Below are 24074 nucleotides of genomic sequence, written 5' to 3'. Positions count from 1 at the left end.
TTTAGCGGCAAATTTAAAATGTCACTTTATAAGTTAACCCGGCCGTATTGGCATGTGTTATAATGTTAAGATTTCATCATTGATATATAAACTATCAGACTGCGTGGTTGGTAGTAGTGGGTTTCAGTAGGCCTTTAAATATACTTTATCAATAAAACCTCTTTGATTTTAACGAGTACTTAGCCCTAGTACGCTACTCTGCATTTCAATGTTGGCCATTATGGTGGTACTGGATAGCCAAATGATTTCTGGGGTGGTACTTGGTGAAACTGGCACGGATCAATCAATCAATCAAAGCAAGAAGAGCCGCCAGAGACCGGAGAAAATGGAGGGAACTCGTGGCACAATGTTCCGATAAGTCTAAGTCTAAGACTTGGTGAAAAAGGTGTCGGATATTTCACATGCATTTTTGCAGGTCCATAAGATTTGCACAGCGCCTTCACTGGGTTTTTTGTCTTGTCCAAACATATAGCTTGTGTTATTATTTATGACTATGTTAGTCATTTAATAAGGTATGTGTCTGAATGTAAGGCAAAGCTTTGCATTAACATTACATACAACATAGGAACTAGGGATGTCCGATAATGGCTTTTTGCCGATATCCGATATTCCGATGTTGTCCAACTCTTTAATTACCGATACCGATATAAACCGATACCGATATATACAGTCATGGAATTAACACAGTATTATGCCTAATTTGGACAACCAGGTATGGTGAAGATAAGGTCCTTTTTTTTTTTTTAATTAATAAAATAAAATAAGATAAATAAATTAAAAACATTTTCTTGAATAAAAAAGAAAGTAAAACAATATAAAAACACTTACATAGAAACTAATAATTAATGAAAATGAGTCAAATTAACTGTTAAAGGTTAGTACTATTAGTGGACCAGCAGCACGCACAATCATGTGTGCTTACGGACTGTATCCCTTGCAGACTGTATTGATATATATTGATATATAATGTAGGAACCAGAAATATTAATAACAGAAAGAAACAACCCTTTTGTGTGAATGAGTGTAAATGGGAGAGGGAGGTTTTTTGGGTTGGTGCACTAATTGTAAGTGTATCTTGTGTTTTTTATGTTGATTTAATAAATAAATAAATAAATAAAATAAATTTAAAAAAACGATACCGATAATAAAAAAACTGATACAGATAATTTCCGATATTACATTTTAAAGCATTTATCGACCGATAATATCGGCAGGCTGATATTATCAGACATCTCTAATAGGAACCATGGTTAAGTCTTAAAATGTGGCCCTCGGATCGATTTATTTGTTAAAGCACAGTAAACTGTTAATACAGCCATACATCCTCCTAATGATACATGGCTGTATTACATTCTATTTTTATTATTACTTTATTTCATATTTGAAAACTACTCTTGTCTTATTGTGAAGAGCCGCCGCTTATTTTGAAAAAACTTGGCTGTTTAACGACGATGCTGATTGGTCACAGAAACGCGATGCTGTGATTGGCCAGTATTTGACAAAGTAGGCGCGGCTACACGTCAATGTTCCATCCTATGGCTAGTGTGTATATATAAGCGCTTCAATGTCCGCCTATATAGGATTTCAGGGCAATGTCGTCTCTTAGCCGCAGTTGTGACCAGGCCGCTGACATGGCGACACACTGACAGCCGAAACACGGAGGAGCCCGAGGACAACGCCGCGATGGCGGGCACCTTTGGCCGCAAAGGCTGCCAGCAAGTTCGCGGTCCGCAGCTGAGACATATTCTGGAGGCCAAGGAGTTCTTCCTCTTCGACTGCGACGGGGTCATGTGGCACGGCGAGAAGGCCATCCCGGGCGCCACCACCGTGGTCCAGTCGCTCATGAGGCGGGGCAAACACGTCGTGTTCGTCACCAACAATTCCACCCGGCCGCGCGACAAATACGTCCACAAGTTCTATCGCCTGGGCTTCACCGACGTCACGCTGGAGCAGATCTTCAGCTCGTCCTACTGCTCGGCCCTCTACCTGCGGGACGTGGTCAAGCTCCGAGGCCGGGTGTTCGTCATCGGCTGCGACGGGCTTCGCGCCGAGCTCCAGGAGGCGGGAGTCCCCTGCGTGGAGGAGGCGGACGAGCCGGACGCTACCATTTACAACTGCACCCTGGCCCCGGACGTGAAGGCGGTGCTGGTGGGCCACGACGACCAACTGACTTTCCTCAAGCTGGCCAAGGCGTCGTGTTTCCTAAAGGACCCGGAATGCTTGTTCCTGGCCACCGACAACGACCCTTGGCACCCGCTGTCGAGCGGGCGGATACTCCCAGGTATGGCGGTGCCCCGGTAATTGCCTGGGGCCTAATGTAGTCATTTATAATTTTACAATATCCATCCATCAAGTTTCTACCCCGTGTCGGCCCATGTCAAATATCCACATTACTCATGAATACGCTAATACTGGGGTAGTGTTGGCGCTAGGAATCTTCAAATGGGGTCCCAAGGACCCCATCAAGTAGGGCTGGGCAATATGGCCTTTTTTTAATATCTCGATATTTTTAGGCCATTACACGATATATATCTCGATATTTTGCCTTAGTCTTGAATTAACATGTGATGCATATAATCACAGCAGTATGATGATTATATGTGTCTACATTAAAACATTCTTGTTCATACTGCATTAATTAATATATGCTCATTTTAAACTTTCATGCAGAGGGAAATCACAACTAAGTCAATTGACAAAAACTGTATTCATTAAACAGTTATTAAGCAGTGGCACAGACATTCATGTCATTTCAAAACAGAAAGTGCAAGATTGTCAGAGACATTTTAAAACAAGCTATTAGTGCCCTTTTTTGCATGATGTCACTAAGATGACAAATCAAAACAACACTAAATTAAAGTGCACTTTTTGTACAGAACGCCACTACAATAGTTTAAAACAAATAAAGTGCACTTTTGTGCATGATGTCACACAAGATATTTCAATAACTGTCAAATAAAAATGAGCTACATAATAGGAAATCAAATAGTGTACGTCCTTCGCTATGGGGTAGGTTCCGGCGGACGTTATCTCCTTATGTAATTTTTTTTTTCATACGGTGTTGATGTGGAAATGGTTGCCTCTGCATTTTGTTGGTGTGGCACAGAACAGAGATGTTGACATGCGGAGTAAGCACTCTTCATTCTCTAGCAGGTGACTTTTCAAATGATGCTACAAATTAGCAGTGATGCTACTTTTTGTAGCAACGCTTTTGCTCCACACTTGACAAATGACGGTTGTCTGTTTGACATATTCACACTTGACGCCAAACCACCGCCAGACGATGGACCCCGTGCTGTTTTTCTTGGTAATTAATTCTTCCTTCATTTGTTACCATATTCGCACCATCTTTCTCTTTTATTACCACTTGCACCACAGCTAACGTTACCCATGCTGCTACCTCTCTGCTCCGCGAGGGCGTATACGTATGTGACGTATGTAACAAGGTGTGCTTGTTTATGTCTCAGTGAAAAGGAGAGACTAGAAAGAGTGAGAAAAGCCTGTAGTGTAATGCCCGCAGGTAAAAGCAACTGCGTGAGAACTTATACTCGAATATAGCGCCAATAAAATGCATTTGCATGCCTGCCCAGGCACATAATATCTACGGCTTTTCACACACACAAGTAAATGCAAGGCATACTTGGTCAACAGCCATACAGGTCACACTGAGGTTGACCGTATAAACAACTTTAACACTGTTACAAATATGCGCCACACTGTGAACCCACACCAAACAAGAATGACAAACACATTTCGGGAGAACATCCGCACCGTACCACAACATAAACACAACATGACAAATACCCAGAACCCCTTGCAGCACTAACTCTTCCAGGGCGCTACAATATACACCCCCCGCTACCCCAAAACCCGACCCCCCCCCCCCCCCCCAACCCCCTCATGCTCTCTCAGGGAGAGCATGTCCCAAATTCCAAGCTGCTGTTTTGAGGCATGTTAAAAAAATAATGCACTTTGTGACTTCAATAATAAATATGGCAGTGCCATGTTGGCATTTTTTCCCATAACTTGAGTTGATTTTTTTTGGAAAAGCTTGTTACATTGTTTAATGCATCCAGCGGGGCATCACAACATAATTAGGCATAATAATGTGTTAATTCCACGACTGTATATATCGGTATCGGTTGATATCGGGATCGGTAATTAAGAGTTGGACAATATCGGAATATCGGATATCGGCAAACAAGCCATTATCGGACATCTCTAATATCGGCGTGGCGAAGTTGGTAGAGTGGCCGTGCCAGCAATCGGAGGGTTGCTGGTTACTGGGGTTCAATCCCCACCTTCTACCATCCTAGTCACGTCCGTTGTGTCCTTGGGCAAGACACTTCACCCTTGCTCCTGATGGCTGCTGGTTAGCGCCTTGCATGGCAGCTCCCGCCATCAGTGTGTGAATGTGTGTGTGAATGGATGAATGTGGAAATACTGTCAAAGCGCTTTGAGTACCTTGAGGGTAGAAAAGCCCTATACAAGTATAACCCATTTATCATTATTATCGTTTTATCGTCCCAACCCTAGGGTAGAGTGGCTGTACAAAAACTTAAAGGCCTACTGAAACCCACTGCTACCAACCACGCAGTCTGATCGTTTATATATCAATGATGAAATCTTAACATTGCAACACATGCCAATACGGCCGGGTTAACTTATAAAGTGCAATTTTTTAATTCCCGCCACACTTCCGGTTGAAAAACTCCTTTGGATATGATTTATGCGCGTGACGTCACAAAAGCAACGGAAGTGGTTGGACCCCATCGGACCCGATAGAAAAGCCTCTTGTTTTCTTCGACAAAATTCCACATTATTCTGGACATCTGTGTTATCTGGACATCTGTGTTGGTGAATCTTTTGCAATTTGTTTAATGAACAATGGAGACTGCAAAGAAGAACGTTGTAGGTGGGATCGATCGGTGTCTTAGCGGCTAAGTACAATACTCTAATATCTGTGATATTTGCATTAGTGTACTGTCTTTAAGGGTTTGGTGAACGCGCATGCGCGAGTGAGTTGGCGGAAAACTTGTGTGTGTGAGCGTGAGTTTTGGCTAACAGCAGCTCGTGTATGTGTGTGCGTTACTTTTTGAACTACAACCAGTTACCGCTTTTTAATAAAGCGATTGAGCAGCGCTTCCTCGTCTGTGTGACTCCTTCTCCACTGCGGGGCATTACAATACTTACAGCAACACAACAAGGACTACTTACTACGCCTAGCCGATGCTTGCCGCCAAACCCACGGATGAAGTCCTTCGTCATGCCGTTGATCGCTGGAATGCAGGTGAGCACAGCTGTTGATGGGTTTCTATCTTCATTTGAGAACGATGCTACGCGCTAGCTCAGTAGCTAAGTGTGTCACCGATGTATTGTCTTGGAGATAAAAGTCACTTTAAATGTCCATTTCGCGTGCTCGACTCTCATTTTCAAGAGGATATAGTATCCGAGGTGGTTTAAGATACAAATCCGTGATTCACAATAGAAAAAGGAGAGAGTACATAGTTCTGTGAGGTCTGGTTGCTAAGTTAGCTTCAATGGCGTCGTTAGCACAGCATTGTTAACCTTCGCCAGCCTTGAAAGCATTAACCGTGTATTTACATGTCCACGGTTTAATAGTATTGTTGATTTTCTATCTATCCTTCCAGTCAGGGGTTTATTTTTTTTGTTTCTATGTGCAGTTAAAGCATGATGCTATCACGTTAGCTCGTAGCTAAAGCATTTCGCCGATGTATTGTCGTGGAGATAAAAGGCACTGAATGTCCATTTCGCGTTCTCGACGCTCATTTTCAAGAGGATATAGTATCCGAGGTGGTTTAAAATACAAATCCGTGATCCACAATATAAAAAGGAGAGTGTGGAATCCAATGAGCCAGCTTGTACCTAAGTTACGGCCAGAGCGAAAAAAGATACGTCCATCACTGCCTCTCAAGTCGTTCACTGTAACGTTCCTCCTCTACGAATCTTTCATCCTCGCTCAAATTAATGGGGTAATCATCACTTTCTCGGTCCGAATCTCTCTCGCTCCATTGTAAACAATGGGGAATTGTGAGGAATACTAGCTCCTGTGACGTCACGCTACTTCCGGTACAGGCAAGGCTTTTTTTTATCAGCGAGCAAAAGTTGCGAACTTTATCGTCGATTTTCTCTACTATATCCTTTCAGCAAAAATATGGCAATATCGCGAAATGATCAAGTATGACACATAGAATGGATCTGCTATTCCCGTTTAAATAAAAAAAAAAACATTTCAGTAGGCCTTTAAGGGTTCCCGTTTCGATTCCAGCTTATGTCATTCTAGTCCCTGCCATTGTGTGCTTGAGCAAGACACTTCACCAACCTTGCTCCCGGTGCCGCCCACACTGGTATGAATGTAGCTTTTTATTTATTTTTTTGTCCTGTCCAGCTTCTCAGGCAAATCATATAGTTGATGTAGATGCCCACATCGGCTGTTCAGATTTACTTTACAAAAGAGAAGTGTGGGATACTTCTCTTGTTGCCTTATTTGTATTTGACTTTATTAAATGTATTTATGTTATCATTTGGTGCAGCCGGGCCGGAGCAGGAGGGGATAGAAAGAGAAAAAAAGGAAGACAGAGGGGGGAATTGTGGGGACAAGAGGGGGATTAGACAGAGAAACAAAAACAACAACAGCAAACACAACAACAACCACAACAATAGAGCAACATCAGCAAATACGACATGTACAAATATGATGGTAAAAGTAATAGCAAATAAGCAGTTAGCGAAAATAAAAAATAATACAGAAATGACAATGAGCATTATTACACTAAAAATGGAGCAATACGAATACCAATATTCGTATAAATGTAGCTTACCACCGCCATACTTCAGTGTACGAGTTTGTCATTGTCAAGCGCTTTGAGACAATTGTGGAAAAGCGATGTCCAAAAAAAGACTACAGAGGGCCTTTTGTTTACTGAATACTAGCGATCATGTAACGATATTAAAATCTTACGGTACGATATTGTCACAGTAATGTTGGGAAAAAATGCCTTAATGTGGAAAATTAAGGGCTACTTGTATGAATAATGAATACATTTACTATAAATAAACACAGACCTAATGCTCAAATTAGGCCTGGGCGATATGGCCTTTTATTAATATCGCAATATTTTTAGGCCATGTCACGATACACGATATATATCTCGATATTTTGCCTTAGCCTTGAATGAACACTTGATGCATATAATCACAGCAGTATGATGATTCTATGTGTCTACATTTAAACATTCTTGTTCATACTGCATTAATATATGCTCATTTTAAACTTTCATGCAGAGAGGGAAATAACAACTAAGTAAATTGACCAAAACTGTATTTATTAAACAGTTATTAAGCAGTGGCACAAACATTCATGTAAATTCCAAAACAGAAAGTGCAAGATTGTCAGAGACATTTTAAAACAAGCTATTGGTGCACTTTTGTGCATGATGTCACTAAGATGACATATCAAAACAACACTAAATTAAAGTGCACTTTTTGTACAGAATGCCACGTCAATAGTTTAAAACATATAAAGTGCACTTTTGTGCTTGATGTCACACAAGATATTTCAATAATGGTCAAATAAAAATTAGCTGTATAATAGGAAATGCCATGGGCTAATGATTAACCTGATTGTCAGGTGGTATCAGAATCAGCTTTATTGTCATTACGCAGGGTAACGAGATTGAGGCCATTCCATACAGTGCGATAAAACAAGTGTACACTCTATACAGAGGGTGAAATGAATATGTACATGAATATCTACATGAAACAGGGTGGTTGGTGGAATGGGTTATTGCACCGAAGAGAAGGCAGTTATGAGGGTCAATGGGGAAGTCTGTTCAGGGTGGTTATGGCCCTGGGGAAGAAGCTGTTTTTTAGCCTGTTCGTCTTGGTTTTAATGCACCTGTAGTGCTTCCCAGAGGGAAGCAGGTGGAACAGGTCAGAGCCAGGGTGGGTGCTGTCCTTGATGATGGCACTGGCTCTGTTGAGGCAGCGGGAGGTGTAGATGTCCATCAGAGAGGGGAGAGGGCGGCCGATCTTTTGAGCCGTCTTGACCACTCTTTGCAGCCTCTCCCTGTCTGCTGCAGTGCAGCTGCCGTACCATACTGTAATACAGTAGGTCAGCAGGCTCTCGATGGACGAGCGGTAGAAGGTCAGCAGCAGGTCAGGCTTCAGGTTGTACTTCCCGAGGACTCTCAGGAAGTGTAGCCGCTGCTGAGCCTTCTTGATGATTGCTGTGGTGTTGACTGTCCAGGAAAAGTCGTTAGAGATGTGGACTCCAAGGTACCTGAAGGTGTGGACCCCCTCCACACGCTCGCCGTTGATGTAGAGGGGGGCAGGGTCGGTGCTGCTCCTCCTGAAGTCGACGATGATCTCTCTGGTCTTGCTGGTGTTGAGAGTGAGGTTGTTCTCCGAAGACCAGGCCGTCAGCTTCAGGACCTCCTCCCTGTAGGCAGCCTCGTCACCCCTGGAGATGAGCCCGACCACTGTGTATCGTCAGCAAACTTGACGATAAGGTTGTCGCTGTGGGCTGGACTGCAGTCATGGGTGTAGAGGCAGTAGAGGAGGGGGCTCAGCACACAGCCCTGTGGGGAGCCGATGCTCAGCGTGCGGGTGGATGAGAGGTGGGGGCCAAGTCTCACATTCTGGGGTCCAAGTCTCACATTCTGGGGTCGGTCCGTTAGGAAATCCCTTATCCAGGCGTTTGTGAGAGGGGGGAGGCCAAGAGTGTCCAGTTTATTGCAGAGTCTGTCCAGGATTATTGTATTGAAGGCAGAACTATAATCCACAGAGAGCATCCGGACGTAGCTCTGCTGCTGCTCCAGGTGGTTCAGAGCAGAGTGGAGAGCAACAGCGATGGCGTCCTCTGTGGATCTGTTCGCCCGGTATGCGAACTGGTGGGGGTAAAAGTCTGGAGGGATATGGTCCTTGATGTGCTGGAGAACCAGTCTCTCGAAGCACTTCATGATTACCGGAGTGAGGGCCACTGGTCGGTAATCATTCAGGCTGGTGATGGGAGACTTCTTCGGCACCGGGATTATTGTAGATGACTTCAGGCAAGATGGGATGACTGCCTGAGCCAGGGAGAGGTTGAAGATCCTGGTGAGGGGGGGAGCGAGATGGTGGGCGCACACCCTGAGCACCTTTCCAGGTACTCCGTCTGGTCCGGCAGCCTTCCTGGGGTTCACAGCCAGGAGCACTCGTCTGACACTGTGCTGCTGTACAGTGAGTGGAGTGGTGCCGGAGCCCGATGGGGGCGGGGGCAGGGCTGGAGCAGATGAGTGTCGCTGGAGGGTATCGAAACGGGCAAAGAAACAGTTAAGCTCCTCTGCCAGTGTCGCACTCTGATCCGCAGTTGTCACATTGCAGCCTCTGTAGTTCGTGATGTCATGAATGCCCCGCCACACCTCCCGTGAGTTATTGCTGGACAGATGGGACTCTATGCACCTCCTGTGGTCCGCCTTTGCTTTTTTATTCCCTCTCTTCGGGTCGGCTCTAGCAGCACTGTACAGTGCCCTGTCCCCTGACCTGAAGGCTGCGTCGCGGGCCCTGAGGAGTGTGCGGACTTGGCTGGTCATCCAGGGTTTCTTGTTGGGGTAAACCCGGATGGTTTTTTCCACAGTCACATTCCCGATGCAGAACTGTATGTAGTCCAGCACCGTTCCTGTGGCTGTCTCCAGCTCCTGTTGTTGGAAGAGGTCCCAATTTGTGTGTTGGAAGCAGTCCTGAAGTTTGGGGAGTGCATCGTCAGGCCAGGTCATAACAGTCTTTGTGATGGGCCTGGCCTGGCGTCTGATGGGGGTGTAGGTAGGAGAGAGCAGGAGGGAAAGATGGTCTGACTGTCCAAGCTGGGGGAGGGGTGCAGCTCTGTACGCGTGCTTCACGTTGGTATACACGTGGTCAAGGGTGTTCTTGCCCCTTGTAGAACACTTCACATGCTTGTAGAACTTAGGGAGTACAGTCTTTAGATTGGCCTTATTAAAATCCCCTGCTATGATATGAACACCGTCGGGGTGGGCCCGCTGCTGTTCGTTGACGGTGTTCAGCAGAAGAGAGAGCGCTGTGTTTACTTTGGCGTCTGGTGGAATATACACAGCCGTGATGATAACAGACAGGTCTCTCGGGAGAAAAAAAGGCCGACATCTAACAGACATGTACTCCACGTCCGGGCAACAGTGCTGTTCAATGATTGTCCCGTTGTTGCACCAGTTCTCATGCACGTAAATACAGAGCCCCCCTCCTCTGCTCTTACCGGAGTCCTTAGTTCTGTCCCGGCGGAGCAGGGTGCGGCCGGCTAGCTGCATGCTAGCATCGGGTATTTCCGGGTGAAGCCAGGTTTCGGTGATAATCATAGCACAACAGTCCCGAACATAGCGGTTTCCAGCGAGTTGTAACTCCAGGTCGTCCATCTTCTGTACGAGGGATCTGGCATTGGAGAGGAACAGGCTCGGTAGAGGTGGCTTGTGGGGTTGTTTCCTAAGCCTGAGTAAACATTATCATTTAAGGGAAGAATGTAATACAAAATATCAATACAAAGTGTCAAGACAGAATAAACTCTCTGCTGCTGCAGCAACAGAGTTACAGTCTATAGGTCCCTAAAATATATAGATATCTAATGTATTCATATATTGTTTATGTAGGATATACGCATGTATATATAATCTAATCATATTGTTTCTTCAATTTAAAAATAGCTGACCGTTTTTTCCCCCCTTCTCTGGGATTATATTCCCAGTTTTGATCTCGGACGTCTGGTCATTTATAGCGTATAAGAATATTATATTACTGTTAAGCAAACTATGAATAATAAAAACGCCAAAACATGTGTCCGTTATCATAGCTACACGTATGACAAAAAAAATGTGTGAAAATCAGTGATATTCAGTGAGGTAAGATGAATTAAATTTGCTGACAGTTCATTGCTCCTGCCAAATGAATTGCACTGAGTGGAGCGGATCACCACTCCAAGATGGCGGCTCCGCGTCTCGTCTGCGCCAGTAGGCAGTAGCCCTCGATGCTGCGTCTACTTATAAGATGTCTATGGTTATAACGTTAGCAGTGAGTTTACAGCCTCACTGATTTAACTACACAGCAAATAAAAGTCATGTTACTTAGCCAATAAACGTTATCTTACATTCAAAACTTACCCTTCTTTGTGCAACTTCAAATGTCGAACAAAGTTGGAAGTTGTTGCGTCTCCGTCTGTAATATTCGAACTGCGTGATTTGCATACGGCAATTCGTTTTTTGTTGACCAAGTCGTAGTTTTTATACCCGAACGAAACCAACTTTGGCATAATTGTTTCTCACTGCCGCATTGTTTGACAACTCATGTTCGGTGGTTGTCCTGCAATTGGATTGGATGAGAGCTGTGGGATGAAAACAACGTAGATTTAATTTGATTGGCTGTTGTACTGAGCGCACACACGCTGACAAGCAGCACACACGCTTATAGACACAGACGTATAAAATGAAAGATATGGAGCGCTCCCAAATAACTTTTTAAGGTTTGGGTTTTGGGGAAAGTAGCAAGTCATGTCAAGTCAAAAGCCTCAAGTCCAAGTGAAGTCACAAGTCATTGATGTTAAAGTCTAAGTCGAGTTGCAAGTCTCTTTACATTTTGTCAAGTCGAGTCTAAAGTCATCAAATTCATGACTCGAGTCTGACTCGAGTCCAAGTCATGTGACTCGAGTCCACACCTCTGGTAAAGATCACTGAAAAGGAGAGCCGTGAGCCGCTGCGTCTGTGCGCGCCGCCATCTTGGAAAAAAGCACCAAAATAAGGTAACAATAAATCAGTCACACAACCCTGAAATTTGTTATGCAAGACTTCAAGGCCTACTGAAACCCACTACTACCGACCACGCAGTCTGATAGTTTATATATCAATGATGAAATCTTAACATTGCAACACATGCCAATACGGCCGGGTTAACTTATAAAGTGCAATTTTAAATTTCCCGCCACACTTCCGCTTGAAAACGTCTCGGTATGATGACGTATGCGCGTGACGTAGCCAGTTTAACAGAGGTATGGCTTCCCCATTGAAGCCAATACGAAATAGCTCTGTTTTCATCTCATTCCACAGTATTCTGGACATCTGTGTTGGTGAATCTGTTGCAATTTGTTCATTGCATTATGGAGAAAGAAGCTGAGCAAGCAAAGAAGAAAGTTGTCGGTGCGAAGCGGATATTTTGCGAGGGAAGTCAGCAACACAACACAGCCGGTGTTTCATTGTTTACATTCCCGAAAGATGCAGTCAAGATCGAAGAACTCGGACAACAGAGACTCTAACCAGGAGGACTTTGATTTGGATACACAGACGCGATACCGTGAGTACGTAGCTGCGCTTCCAAACATTTGATCGCTTGCTATAACTAGCTCGAGCTAGTAGCTAGGAGCTAGCATAACAAACACCTAGGTGTTTGTTATGCGGGATTAATTTGTGGCATATTAAATATAAGCCTGGTTGTGTTGTGGCTAATAGAGTACCGTAATTTCCGGACTATAAGCCGCTACTTTTTCCCCTCGTTCTGGTCCCTGCGGCTTATACAAGGGTGCGGCTTATTTACGGCCTGTTCTTTTCCGACACCGACAAAGAGGATTTCGGTGGTTTTAGTACGCAGGAGGAAGACGATGACACAATGATTAAAGACTGACTTTTCATATACCGGTAGGCTGGTTATTTTGATAACGTACAGGCGAGCACTTTGTATTACTTTGCACCGTTGTATTATTTGTACTCTGCACGAATGCTGTTCGCCATGTCAAAGATGTGAAAGTTTGATTGAATAATTGAAAGATTTATTGTTAATAAATGGGACGCTTTGCGTTCCCAAACAGTCATCTCTGTCCCGACAATCCCCTCCGTGGTAGCAGGAACCCCTATATACTACGGTAATTACACATCAAAACCCTGCGGCTTATAGTCGGGTGCGGCTTATATATGGAGCAATCTGTATTTTCCCCTAAATTTAGCTGGTGCGGCTTATAGTCAGGTGCGGCTTATAGTCCGGAAATTACGGTATATATATGTCTTGTGTTTATTTACTGTTGTAGTCATTCCCAGCTGAATATCAGGTCCCACCCGCGCGCTTCCAAACATTTGATTGCTTGCCCGTACGTGCGTGTCACGTACGTAACTTTGGTTAAATATATAAGCTTTATGAACCTTGGGTTAGGTGAACGGTTTTTTGGGCTGAGTGAGTGTGTGTGTTGTGCAGGTGTTTGAATTGTATTGGCTGGTTATTTATACGGGATCCTGTCCATATAACCCGCTCGAGCTATAACTAGCTCGAGCTAGTAACTAGGAGCTAGCATAACAAACACCTAGGTGTTTTTATGTGGGATTAATTTGTGGCATATTAAATATAAGCCTGGTTGTGTTGTGGCTAATAGAGTATATATATGTCTTGTGTTTATTTACTGTTGTAGTCATTCCCAGCTGAATATCAGGTCACCCCCGGCTCTCACAGCATCTTCCCTATCTGAATCGCTTCCACTCCCCACTAGTCTTTCACTTGCATTTTCCTCATCCACAAATCTTTCATCCTCGCTCAAATTAATGGGGAAATCGTCGCTTTCTCTGTCCGAATCTCTCTCACTTCTGGCGGCCATCATTGTAAACAATAGGGAACTTTCTCTCCTTGTGAAAACTTTCCCTTCCTTTTATATTAGCTGGGTGACTTCCCCCAGTGGTATCACTGATCCAAATAATGGTGGGGGGGAGGCACTTTGAAACATTTTGTACAGTAAATATGCTAAAACCAATTTAATGCACGTCAGTTTATGCTAAGCTATTTGGAAACAAATATGTATCTCGTAGCTTTTGTCTTATTGATAGGAGGAAAAAAAAGTTTTACACATCCCGCATTCAATAAAAACAAAGTTAAGAGTGTAACTGAAACAATCAATTTAATTTTTGCGTATAATCATTGACAATTCATACCAGAACATGTTAATGATACGAAGGCTGAAGTATCTCAAACTATTTCTATTTTATAAAAGTGAATGAATTTCTACATCAAAAATCATGGTATGTTTAGTGTAATTCACTGATTGTTTCATATTTAACATATTGTATTGAAGTTTGGGGTAGTTGCTGTAAAACATATTTAAATCCAATTTTCCGTCTGCAAAAAAGAGCTGTAAGAATCGAAAGTGCAAATGCATACAGAGAACCCACAAACCCAATATTCAAACAGTTAAACTTATGAAATTTCATGAATTGGTAGAGTATAATATTCTGAAAATCATGTACAAAGCACATGCAACTGTTCTACCAAACATTCAAAACAGATTTGTTAAGAGAAAGTAATTATAATCTGAAAGGAACTGAGATCTTTACTAAATCGAAATTTACAACAGGGATAAAGGAAATAAGTATTTTAATAATAATAATTATATAGACCTGCTCAGTGGCCTTGTGGTTAGTGTCCGCCATGAGACTGGTAGGCCGTGAGTTCAAATCCCGGCCAAGTCTTACCAAAGACTATAAAAATGGGACCCATTACCTCCCTGCTTGGCACTCAGCATCAAGGGTTGGAATTGGGGGTTAAATCACCAAAATGATTCCCGAGCGCGGCCACCGCTGCTGCTCACTGCTCCCCTCACCTCCCAGGGGGTGGAACAAGGGGATGGGTCAAATCCAGAGGATAATTTCACCACACCTAGTGTGTGTGTGATAATCATTGGTACTTTAACTAATATTATTTATTTTATTGAACAAATAAACAAATCTAAAGTCTCTTATTGTAATGGAAAAAAATATTAAATTGTGAAGAAAATATACCTTGGAGTAAGTTGTTTCATGTTTAGATATTTTGTTTTTTTTACTTCTTTCTACTCCATTTCGTTCATTATTTATTTTAAATGTTATGTTTTTTGTTTGACCTTAAATAAATGAAATAAAACGATTAGACATGAAAATTGATAATTAAATGTAACGGAAAAAAGTAATATTATACTCCATATTTATTGATACATTTATAATGGTATAATGCTGTACTTTCAGTATTTTAATTTGATAAATACTTGAGTAAAATTTACTCAACAAGTGCTCTTCAACGGTTTTTGATATTCCACTGGGGCTCTTTACTTGTATCCCCTTATCATTGGAACACAATTGTTTCATCATACATCTTGTGCTATATATTTGTCACTGCCTAGTGGGATTTAACTATGCATTATTAGTTATCCTTATAAAGGGAGTTAGTACAGCACTTAATGTTGTTCAACAACATTTAGTGAAGCCTACCAATTAAATGTTGGCTCCTCACAAGAATGAAGCATGTTCATTTTTGCAGTTCAACGACTCACTCCCAAGATCCAACATTTGGTGGACATTTTCAGTTTCAATCAATGATGGTGTTTCTCCTGCCACCCCTCATCCTCATCCGCCAGGTTCCGGCTCCCTCATGGCAGCCCTGGAGGTGGCCTCTGGTCGCAAGGCCACCGTGATCGGCAAGCCCAGTCGCTTCATGTTCGAGTGCATCTCCAGCCAGATCCGGGGGGTGGACCCGGCCCAGTGCCTAATGGTGGGCGACCGCCTGGAGACGGACATGCTGTTTGGTTCCAACTGCGGCCTGGACACCATGCTGACCCTCACCGGGGTGTCTCAGATGGAGGATGCCCATCAGTACAGAAATAGTGAGGTGTCATCCAATCACAGCCTGGTACCAGACTACGTGGTGGACACCATTGCTGACTTCTTGCCTGCTTTTGAAGAACTGGAGGAGAGCAATTGATCGCTTCTATTAGATTGCAAGTGCGGCACAAAGTCACAAACTAACTTACCAATAAGTCCAAGCATATTCAGAATTTTAAGTGTTGTGCCCATTTGTGATTGAATGTTAGTTTTTTTAACTGCACTTTCTTGTTCATGAGCTTTGTGTGTTTGGTCCTGGCTCTGGATGAGGTGTTTTGTAAAAGCATGACCTAAGCTACAAGGCAGATATGAACAGACCAATCCTTATCGCACATTATATACTGTGACTGTATATATTACAATGATACCCATTCGACAGTCTGTCTCACATCTGCGCTACATGTGCCAATAATGAAAATGTTATTTTCTCATAGTGGTCCAGTGTTTTAACGCCGACATCTTACTTACTTCAACGGACCACACAGCAATTATTTGCATCAGTCTATTAAAGCAGAGGAAATACTGTATTCATATTTATGATGTGCAACCTGCAGTTTTGTTAGAAAGCCTGTCACATTTGATGATGAATGATCTTAATCACACTGTAGTGAACATCAGTGTTAGCATAGCGAGCATGTTGGTAACAATAAATAACTGCAGTCTGTGCTAAGTACTCTGTTTTGTGTCCATATCACACATGAGAACACCACAATGGTAGAGTTTATTGCTTTAATGACGACTTGCATCTAGCATTGAACAAACGTGTTGACTGAGTGCTGAGGGATGTTCAACATCCCAGGCAACATTAGGAGAAAGGCTTATGTTTTGTAAGTATTGCAGGTAAGACTAATTTTGCAACAGAAAATAAGCTAAAGCAGGAGTTTGGGCAAGACAGCTTGTCAAGATGCCAACTTTATATGAGAACATCCACAGAATTAAATAGAAATGTCCTGTAAAACATTGAAGATCAATATCTGAAAAATTAACATATATATATATATATATATATATATATCAGGATTTGTGTAATATGTTATTTTGCTTTGTGCATCTTGAAGGATGACAATCTCCATAAATGTGTGCTTTGGTTGCAGTCAATTAAATGTGTCATCACTCTGGTCCACCACGCTGAAACAAGAAAACCTTGTTATTAAAAAAACAACTGATATATAAAATGTACTACAAAACCCAAAACCAGTGAAGTTGGCAGTTGTGTACATCGTAAATAAAAACAGAATACAATGATTTGCAAATCCTTTTCAACTTATATTCAATTGAATAGACTGCAAAGACAAGATATTTAATGTTTGAACTGAGAAACTTAATTTTTGTTGCAAATAATCATTAACTTAGAATTTAATGGCAGCAACACATTGCAAATAAGTTGGCACAGGGGCATTCTTACCACTGTGTTACATGGCCTGCAATGAGATGATGACTTGTCCAGGGTGTACCCCGCCTTCCGCCCGAATGCAGCTGGGATAGGCTCACGACCCCGAACGGGACAAGCGGTAGGAAATGGATGGATGGATGGTGTTACATTGCCTTTCCTTTCAACAACACTCAGTAAACGTTTGTGAACCGAGGAGACCAATTTTTTAAGCTGTTCAGGTGGCAATTTTCTCATGCATTTGTTCACAAAGTGGTGACCCTCGCCCCTTCCTTGCTTGTGAATGACTGAACATGGAAGCTGCTTTTATACCCAATCATGAAACCCACCTGTTCCCAATTAGCCTGTTCACCCCTCAACTTTCTCAGTCTTTTTTGACACTCAAATTTGAAATGAGCTAACATTTGCAAAAAATAACAGTTTTCCAGTTCGAAGGTTAAGTATCTTGTCTTTGCAGTCTATTCAATTGAATATAAGTTGAAAAGGATTTGCAAATAATTGTATTCTGTTTTTATTACTTTATTTAACTTAACTGGTTTTGGGTTTTGTACTTGTGTATGCATTGTGTACCTGAATGTAGTCCATCTCTTCTACCGCCACGGGTCTACGGCGGTATCTTGCAGGGAATAGTTGTATGGAGGCCAAGGTGTCAGGGGTGCCAGGGATGGGGGTCAAAGGTACGTGACTTCTGGTTATTTGAGGCGGCCCTGGCGGCAAACTGGGAGTGTTGTGTGGTTGGAAGTTGACCGCGGGTGTTATTAATACTTCTAGAGTAGACAGAAAACGAACGAGGACTGTTAATTAAAGCTGAACTTCAATTACTGCATATACTTTATAAAAAGGTATCCATGCACATTATCACATGCATTACAACACTTAAAAAATGACAACAGCTCTCCACAATGAAATTAACCTCAAACAATAAAGAAAATAACACATCCAACTCACCGTTTGGTTTGGGAACACCTTGTCTCTTAGGAAACTTGATCATAGGTGCGTGAGGCCGCACTGCCTGAGAAAACAAGAAAGCAGTTATGTTGTCATCCATATAATTATCCATTTTGTATTAGTCAATCACAATACACGTATAGACAACCATTCACACCACAGCCTTTCTTATACAACCAATCACACCACAGCCTTTTTCCAGTGGAACCTTAAAAACAGCAGCGAGCTCTTATCATATACGTAGAGCATGTTTCAAACCCAAGGCTCAGGGGCCAAACCTGGTCAATGTCATTTAATGAGGGCAGCTATAATTGCAATGTGGCCCTCGAGTTTGACACCCCTGTTATAAATGATCTTTGACAAGCCTAAAACAGCAATTTTAAATCTTAATTTATTATTTTATTTGCAACTACCATTTGGTAAGGTAAATCATATTTGTGAAGAAGTCTGGCCTCCAGGTTCTAAGCTGTCTGGAAACATGTTAAAAAAAATAGTCCTGCTGCATGACATCTGTATCTAGTCACGAACACTAACCAAAGGAGAATGAACAAAGTATTTGAATGAATACAAACTCCTTGATTAGAAGCATTTAAGTCCCATCTTAAAACTCATTTGTATACGCTAGCCTTGAAATAGACCTCCCTTTTTTGACCAGTTGATCTGCCGTCTCTTTTCTGCTCTGCCCCCTTCTCCTGCGTGGAGAGGTTATTAGGTGACCCAAGATGACGGGCTAGCTGTTCAAAGTCGGGACCCGGGGGGGTCCCTACATATGCGGTCCCCTCCAAGGTTCCTCATTATATCCCATTGGGTTGAGTTTTTTCTTGCCCTCATGTGGGATCTGAGCCGACGATGTCGTTGTGTCTTGTGCAGCCCTTTGAGACATTTAATTATTGATTAAGGGCTATAAAAATAAACTTTGATTGAATGATTGATTATTGACTGTGTCATCTACAACAGGATTACCCAACCTTTTTTCCACCAGGGACCGGTTTAAAGTAGGGCTGCAACAACTAATCGATTAAATCGATTAAAATCAATTATAAAAATAGTTATCGATTCGTTGGATCTACGCTATGCGCAGAGGCAATTTTTAATTTTTTTACAAACCTTTATTTATAAACTGCAACATGTACAAACAGCTGAGAAACAATAATCAAAATAAGTATGGTGCCAGTATGCTGTTTTTTTTCAATAAAATACTGGAAAGGATAGAAAAGTAGTTTGTCTCTTTTATCCGATTATTAATCGAAGTAATAATCGACAGATTAATCGATTATCAAATTAATCGTTAGTCGCAGCCCTAGTTTAAAGTATGCATTATTTTCACGGACCGGCTTTCCACGTGTGTCAGATAAAAACAACAAAAAAATGAGAATGAACAATCAACTCCCCAAAGACATGGTCCCTGGCATGTTGATGGCATATACTGTATACCAGTGTTTCCTAACCATAGGGCCGGGGGCACAGTGTTGGGCCACGAGCCCCCCGTAGAATGTAATATATCTGTTTTTCAGCTGTGGTCCGTATTGGCAGCAGCGGTTAAAATACACTTTTCCACCACTTTTGGCAGTAATGACAATATAAAAAAAAGTTTAGTTTAGTTAAGAAACATATTTATTATTAATTGAGTTTATTTTAACACAACATAATACATCCATCCACATTGTACGTAAATGTATTGTTTACTTGATTAGTACTTATTTTTCAAATCGGCCTGACCGAAGCCTAAGGTTTACTTGTTAAATTAATATTTAGGATTGTCACATGCTTCTATATAATTTGACAAGGTTGTAAAACTGTAAGTAGGTTAAATATTAGTATTGAATATGATCAAAATCAAGAGTAAGATGACTAATTCAGGGTTAATATTGGAGTGGGCCCCGGCCTCCCCTACAGTGGAAAAGTTGAGTCTCGAGGTCAAAAAGGTTAAGAACCCCTGCTATGTACGATGACCCCTGAAGATGGAAATTAGCCTTTGGCTACAATCTGGCACATTAACATTGTATATGTCCATTAATGTGCATTGTCCCATGTTGTACTATGACAAAAGGAGTTGTAATATACATCGATTAACCTACTCAGTGGCCTAGTGGTTAGTTAGAGTGTCCGCCCTGAGATCGGTAGTTATACCAAAGACTATAAAAATGGGACCCATTACCTCCCTGCTTGGCACTCGCCATCAAGGGTTGGAATTGGGGGCTAAATCACCAAAAATGATTCCCGGGCATGGCCACCGCTGCTGCTCACTGCTCCCCTCACCTCCCAGTGGGTGAACAAGGGGATGGGTCAAATGCAGAGGACAAATTTCACCACACCTAGTGTGTGTGTGTGTGTGTGTGTGTGTCAGGTTAACTCCTTTACTACTGTTACCCCAGGTGGCCCTTGGTAAAGGCCTAGTACCTGACTGCCCCCTAGCCAGGGATACGGTGAAGACCTCAACGGCGGAGCAGGCAGATTTAAGAACTACCACAACGGCTGCAGCAGAAATGGGTCCTCAGTCGTCTTGGGACTCCATGCCACTGGACCCTGACCCGATTCTGTTAAGGATCGGGTGGTGACTGTCTGTGCACCAGTCTCCCCACGTTAAACAAAGTCACACACAGGCATCCTCCATAAAAGGGATACACCCCTACCAGGAGGATCGTCATACTCGTTCGAGTGACCGCCGATGATGGTGACTATCATTGGTACATTACATTAACAAGCTTATTGTTTCTGTGCGGCCCGGTAGCAAATGAGTCACGGACCGGTACCCGTACCGGTGGTTGGGGACCGCTGATCTACAACACACACTTCACCTCAAATAACCAACATAGTGATAAATAACCTAGAGCTGCAACAACTAATCGATTAAATCGATTAAAAAAATAGTTGGCAATTAATTTAGTCATCGATTCATTAGATCTATGCTATGCGCATGTGCAGAGGCTACTTTTTTTTTTTAATAAACCTTTATTTATAAACTGCAACATTTACAAACAGCTGAGAAACAATAATCAAAGTAAGTATGGTGCCAGTATGCTGTTTTTTTCAATAAAATACTGGAAAGGATAGAAATGTAGTTTGTCTCTTTTATCCGATTATTAATCGATTAATCGAAGCAATAATCGACAGATTAATCAATTATCAAATTAGTTGTTAGTTGCAGCCCTAAAATAACCATACATTGCGATGTGTAGCAGTTATTTACATTTTAACAATTCATTTTAAATTACTGCGATGAGATGGCGACTTGTCCAGGGTGTACATTAAAAGAATGCAGCTGAGATAGGCTCCAGCCACCCCCCGCCACCCCGAAAGGGACAAGCGGTAGTAAAATGGATGGATGGATGGCATTTGAAATTATTAAAATAAAAAACATTTGTATAAAACATTGACGATAATCAACGCCCCGTCCTCCGCACTTGTTTTAGTACATTATTTGATGAATTACGTGAATAGTTTTAGTATTTGACATTGCTTGAGGTGTATGAGGTCACCTAAATAGGTTCCATTCTAGAGGCTAATCTTTCCTGTGATAAAACGGCAACCAAGGTAATCAAAAAGGTCAACCAACGAACGAGATTTCTCTATAGAATCTCCTCTCTGGTCAACAAAAGCACCATGAGGATTCAGGCGGGAACTCTCATTCAACCCTTTTTCTATTACGCATGCACCTCCTGGTACCCTAGCACCTCCAAAACCCTCAAATCTAAACTCCAAACATCCCAGAACAAGCTAGTCAGATTACTTCTAGACCTCCACCCCAGATCCCACCTCACTCCTACCCACTTCTCCAAAGTGGGCTGGCTCAGGGTGGAGGACAGAGTAAAACAACTTGCACTGAGCCTAGTCTATAAAATCCGCTACACCTCCCTGATACCGAAGTACATGTCAAACTACTTCCTTAACATAAATGACCGCCATAACCACAACACCAGGGGGAGCTCCACTAACCAAGTTAAACCCAGATTCCGATCTAACAAAGGTCTTAACTCATTCTCTTTCTATGCCACATCAATGTGGAATGCACTCCCAACAGGTGTAAAAGAAAGAGCATCTCTATCCTCCTTCAAAACCGCACTAAAAGAACACCTCCAGGCAACTTCAACCCTAAACTAACAACCTCCCTTCCTCATCATACCTCCCCGGATTGTAAATAATCAAATGTAGACACTTTTTCTTATACTTTCTGATCTCTCTCTGTGTCCACTACTTGCTGTACATATCCTACCAAGTCAGTCCTACACGGTTCTAATGTCCATTTCTCTGATGATGCAATTGTTGATGTCTGAAGTGTTGATAACAACCAAACCTACCCCCCCCCCCCCCCCCTCCCACACCCCGGATTGTAAATAATGTAAATAATTCAATGTATATACTCTGATGTTTATCTTGTGTGATGACTGTATTATGAAAATAGTATATATCTGTATCATGAATCAATTTAAGTGGACCCCGACTTAAACAATGTGAAAAACTTATTCGGGTGTTACCATTTAGTGGTCAATTGTACGGAATATGTACTTCACTGTGCAATCTACTAATAAACGTGTCAATCACACAATCAATCAAAAGCTTAGCGAGTAACGTCCTGACTGAACACGTAGTCAAGAGCACGAAGAAGGCACTAGAGTACAATATAAAGTACAGTATAGGACGTGAATGATTAAAATGTCTACACTGCAGTATAATGTGTCAAACTAGACATTATTGGCGTGGAAACAAGGACGTCAACAAGGGCACGACTGCTGGAGGCCGCACCGCGTTTAAATCCACCATTACGTAAATAGAAAAGCGACATTTCCCACGAATTACAACAGTAATACAGCGACATACATAGGTGTTGGTTAAGTTTGTTGTCGAGAGAAGACGTTACCTGGATAACTCTGGCGGCGGGAGCTGCCATTTTGGAGCTGACTTTGCCTCCCATGCTGACCTCAGTGCTTTCACATCCGGGTTTAAAGCGCAAGCTACAAAGACGCCACAAGATGGCGCCGCGGACACGTCAGGTTGACGTTCCCACAGAAGATGATTGACATTAGCCAGGGAATGACAGGATGTACAACAAACGGCACGTCACGTTTGAATAGAAAGTAGGTGCTGTTTAAAATGAGCGAATATTTACAGAATTCCACCCTAAGCTTTTTACGCTACCTGATAGAGCCTTGTCGAGTCAAACGCTCGACGGCTTGTTATAGCTCAACTAAAGACTTAAATCCGCTAGGAAACCAACCACGTATACGTTCAATTATGCGCCAAGTAAAAATATTAAAGTGTCTTGTAGTTTAAAAAAGAAAATGTTCCCAACGAATAAAAGTGCTTCCTGAAAGACAAGCGAGAGGAGATTTAGCTAATATTCTTACATGACGACATCAGTCACGTGATACTTGCCATCCAATTGGAAACGAGGTAAGTAGCAGAGCTTGTTGAAAGAGAGAGATGTGTCAGGTGTTTATAACCTATCCATTAGGGGTGTGGGAAAAAAAATCGATTTGAATTCGAATCGCGATTCTCACTTTGTGTGATTCAGAATCGATTCTCATTTTTAATAAATCGATTTAAAAAAAACAACGTTTTTTTTGTAATTTTATTTTTATTTTTATTTTTTAATTAATCAATCCAACAAAACAATACACAGCAATACCATAACAATGCAATCCAATTCCAAAACCAAACCCGACCCAGCAACACTCAGAACTGCAATAAACAGAGCAATTGAGAGGAGACACAAACACGACACAGAACAAACCAAAAGTAGTGAAACAAAAATGAATATTATCAACAACAGTATCAATATTAGTTACAATTTCAACATAGCAGTGATTAAAAATCCCTCATTGACATTATCATTAGACATTTATAAAAAAAAAAAAAAATAACAATAGTGTCACAGTGGCTTACACTTGCATCGCATCTCATAAGCTTGACAACACACTGTGTCCAATATTTCCACAAAGATAAAATAAGTCATATTTTTGGTTCATTTAAATGTTAAAACAAATTTACATTATTGCAATCAGTTGATAAAACATTGTCCTTTACAATTTTAAAAGCTTTTTACAGAAATCTACTACTCTGTCTGCATGTCAGCAGAC

The 24074-nt window shown here is 42.0% G+C and overlaps 2 protein-coding genes across 2 annotated transcripts; one reads left to right on the top strand and one right to left on the bottom strand.

The window, feature by feature from the left end:
• The first annotated feature begins 1517 nt into the window (after nucleotides 1-1517).
• pdxp (pyridoxal (pyridoxine, vitamin B6) phosphatase) lies at nucleotides 1518-16324 on the top strand. The gene is made up of 2 exons (XM_062025511.1): nucleotides 1518-2281; nucleotides 15416-16324. Exons 1-2 carry the CDS (start codon nucleotides 1684-1686, stop codon nucleotides 15757-15759), a joined length of 942 nt encoding a protein of 313 aa, XP_061881495.1. The 5' UTR covers nucleotides 1518-1683; the 3' UTR covers nucleotides 15760-16324.
• Nucleotides 16325-16376: 52 nt separating this feature from the next.
• Nucleotides 16377-23329, bottom strand: kgd4 (alpha-ketoglutarate dehydrogenase subunit 4). Its single transcript, XM_062025512.1, has 4 exons — nucleotides 22856-23329; nucleotides 17998-18061; nucleotides 17620-17816; nucleotides 16377-16787 (listed from the first exon to the last, which is right to left on the bottom strand). The coding sequence occupies exons 1-4, from the start codon at nucleotides 22907-22909 to the stop codon at nucleotides 16770-16772; spliced, it is 333 nt and encodes a 110-aa protein (XP_061881496.1). The 5' UTR covers nucleotides 22910-23329; the 3' UTR covers nucleotides 16377-16769.
• Nucleotides 23330-24074: the final 745 nt, after the last annotated feature.

Source organism: Entelurus aequoreus, linkage group LG17, assembly GCF_033978785.1.
Source record: "Entelurus aequoreus isolate RoL-2023_Sb linkage group LG17, RoL_Eaeq_v1.1, whole genome shotgun sequence".
NCBI lineage: Eukaryota > Metazoa > Chordata > Actinopteri > Syngnathiformes > Syngnathidae > Entelurus > Entelurus aequoreus.
The sequence above is the reverse complement of the archived record's forward strand: the minus strand, read 5'-3'. Positions and strand labels throughout refer to the sequence as shown.

Excerpts from the sequence above, each read along its gene's own strand:
- pdxp (XM_062025511.1), top strand. The coding sequence starts at position 1,684 with ATGGCGGGCACCTTTGGCCGCAAAGGCTGCCAGCAAGTTCGCGGTCCG. Across the intron at positions 2,282-15,415 it reads GAGCGGGCGGATACTCCCAG|GTTCCGGCTCCCTCATGGCA; the intron begins GTATGGCGGTGC and ends CTCATCCGCCAG.
- kgd4 (XM_062025512.1), bottom strand. The coding sequence starts at position 22,909 with ATGGGAGGCAAAGTCAGCTCCAAAATGGCAGCTCCCGCCGCCAGAGTT. Across the intron at positions 18,062-22,855 it reads CCGCCGCCAGAGTTATCCAG|GCAGTGCGGCCTCACGCACC; the intron begins GTAACGTCTTCT and ends TTGTTTTCTCAG. Across the intron at positions 17,817-17,997 it reads AGGTGTTCCCAAACCAAACG|AAGTATTAATAACACCCGCG; the intron begins GTGAGTTGGATG and ends TGTCTACTCTAG.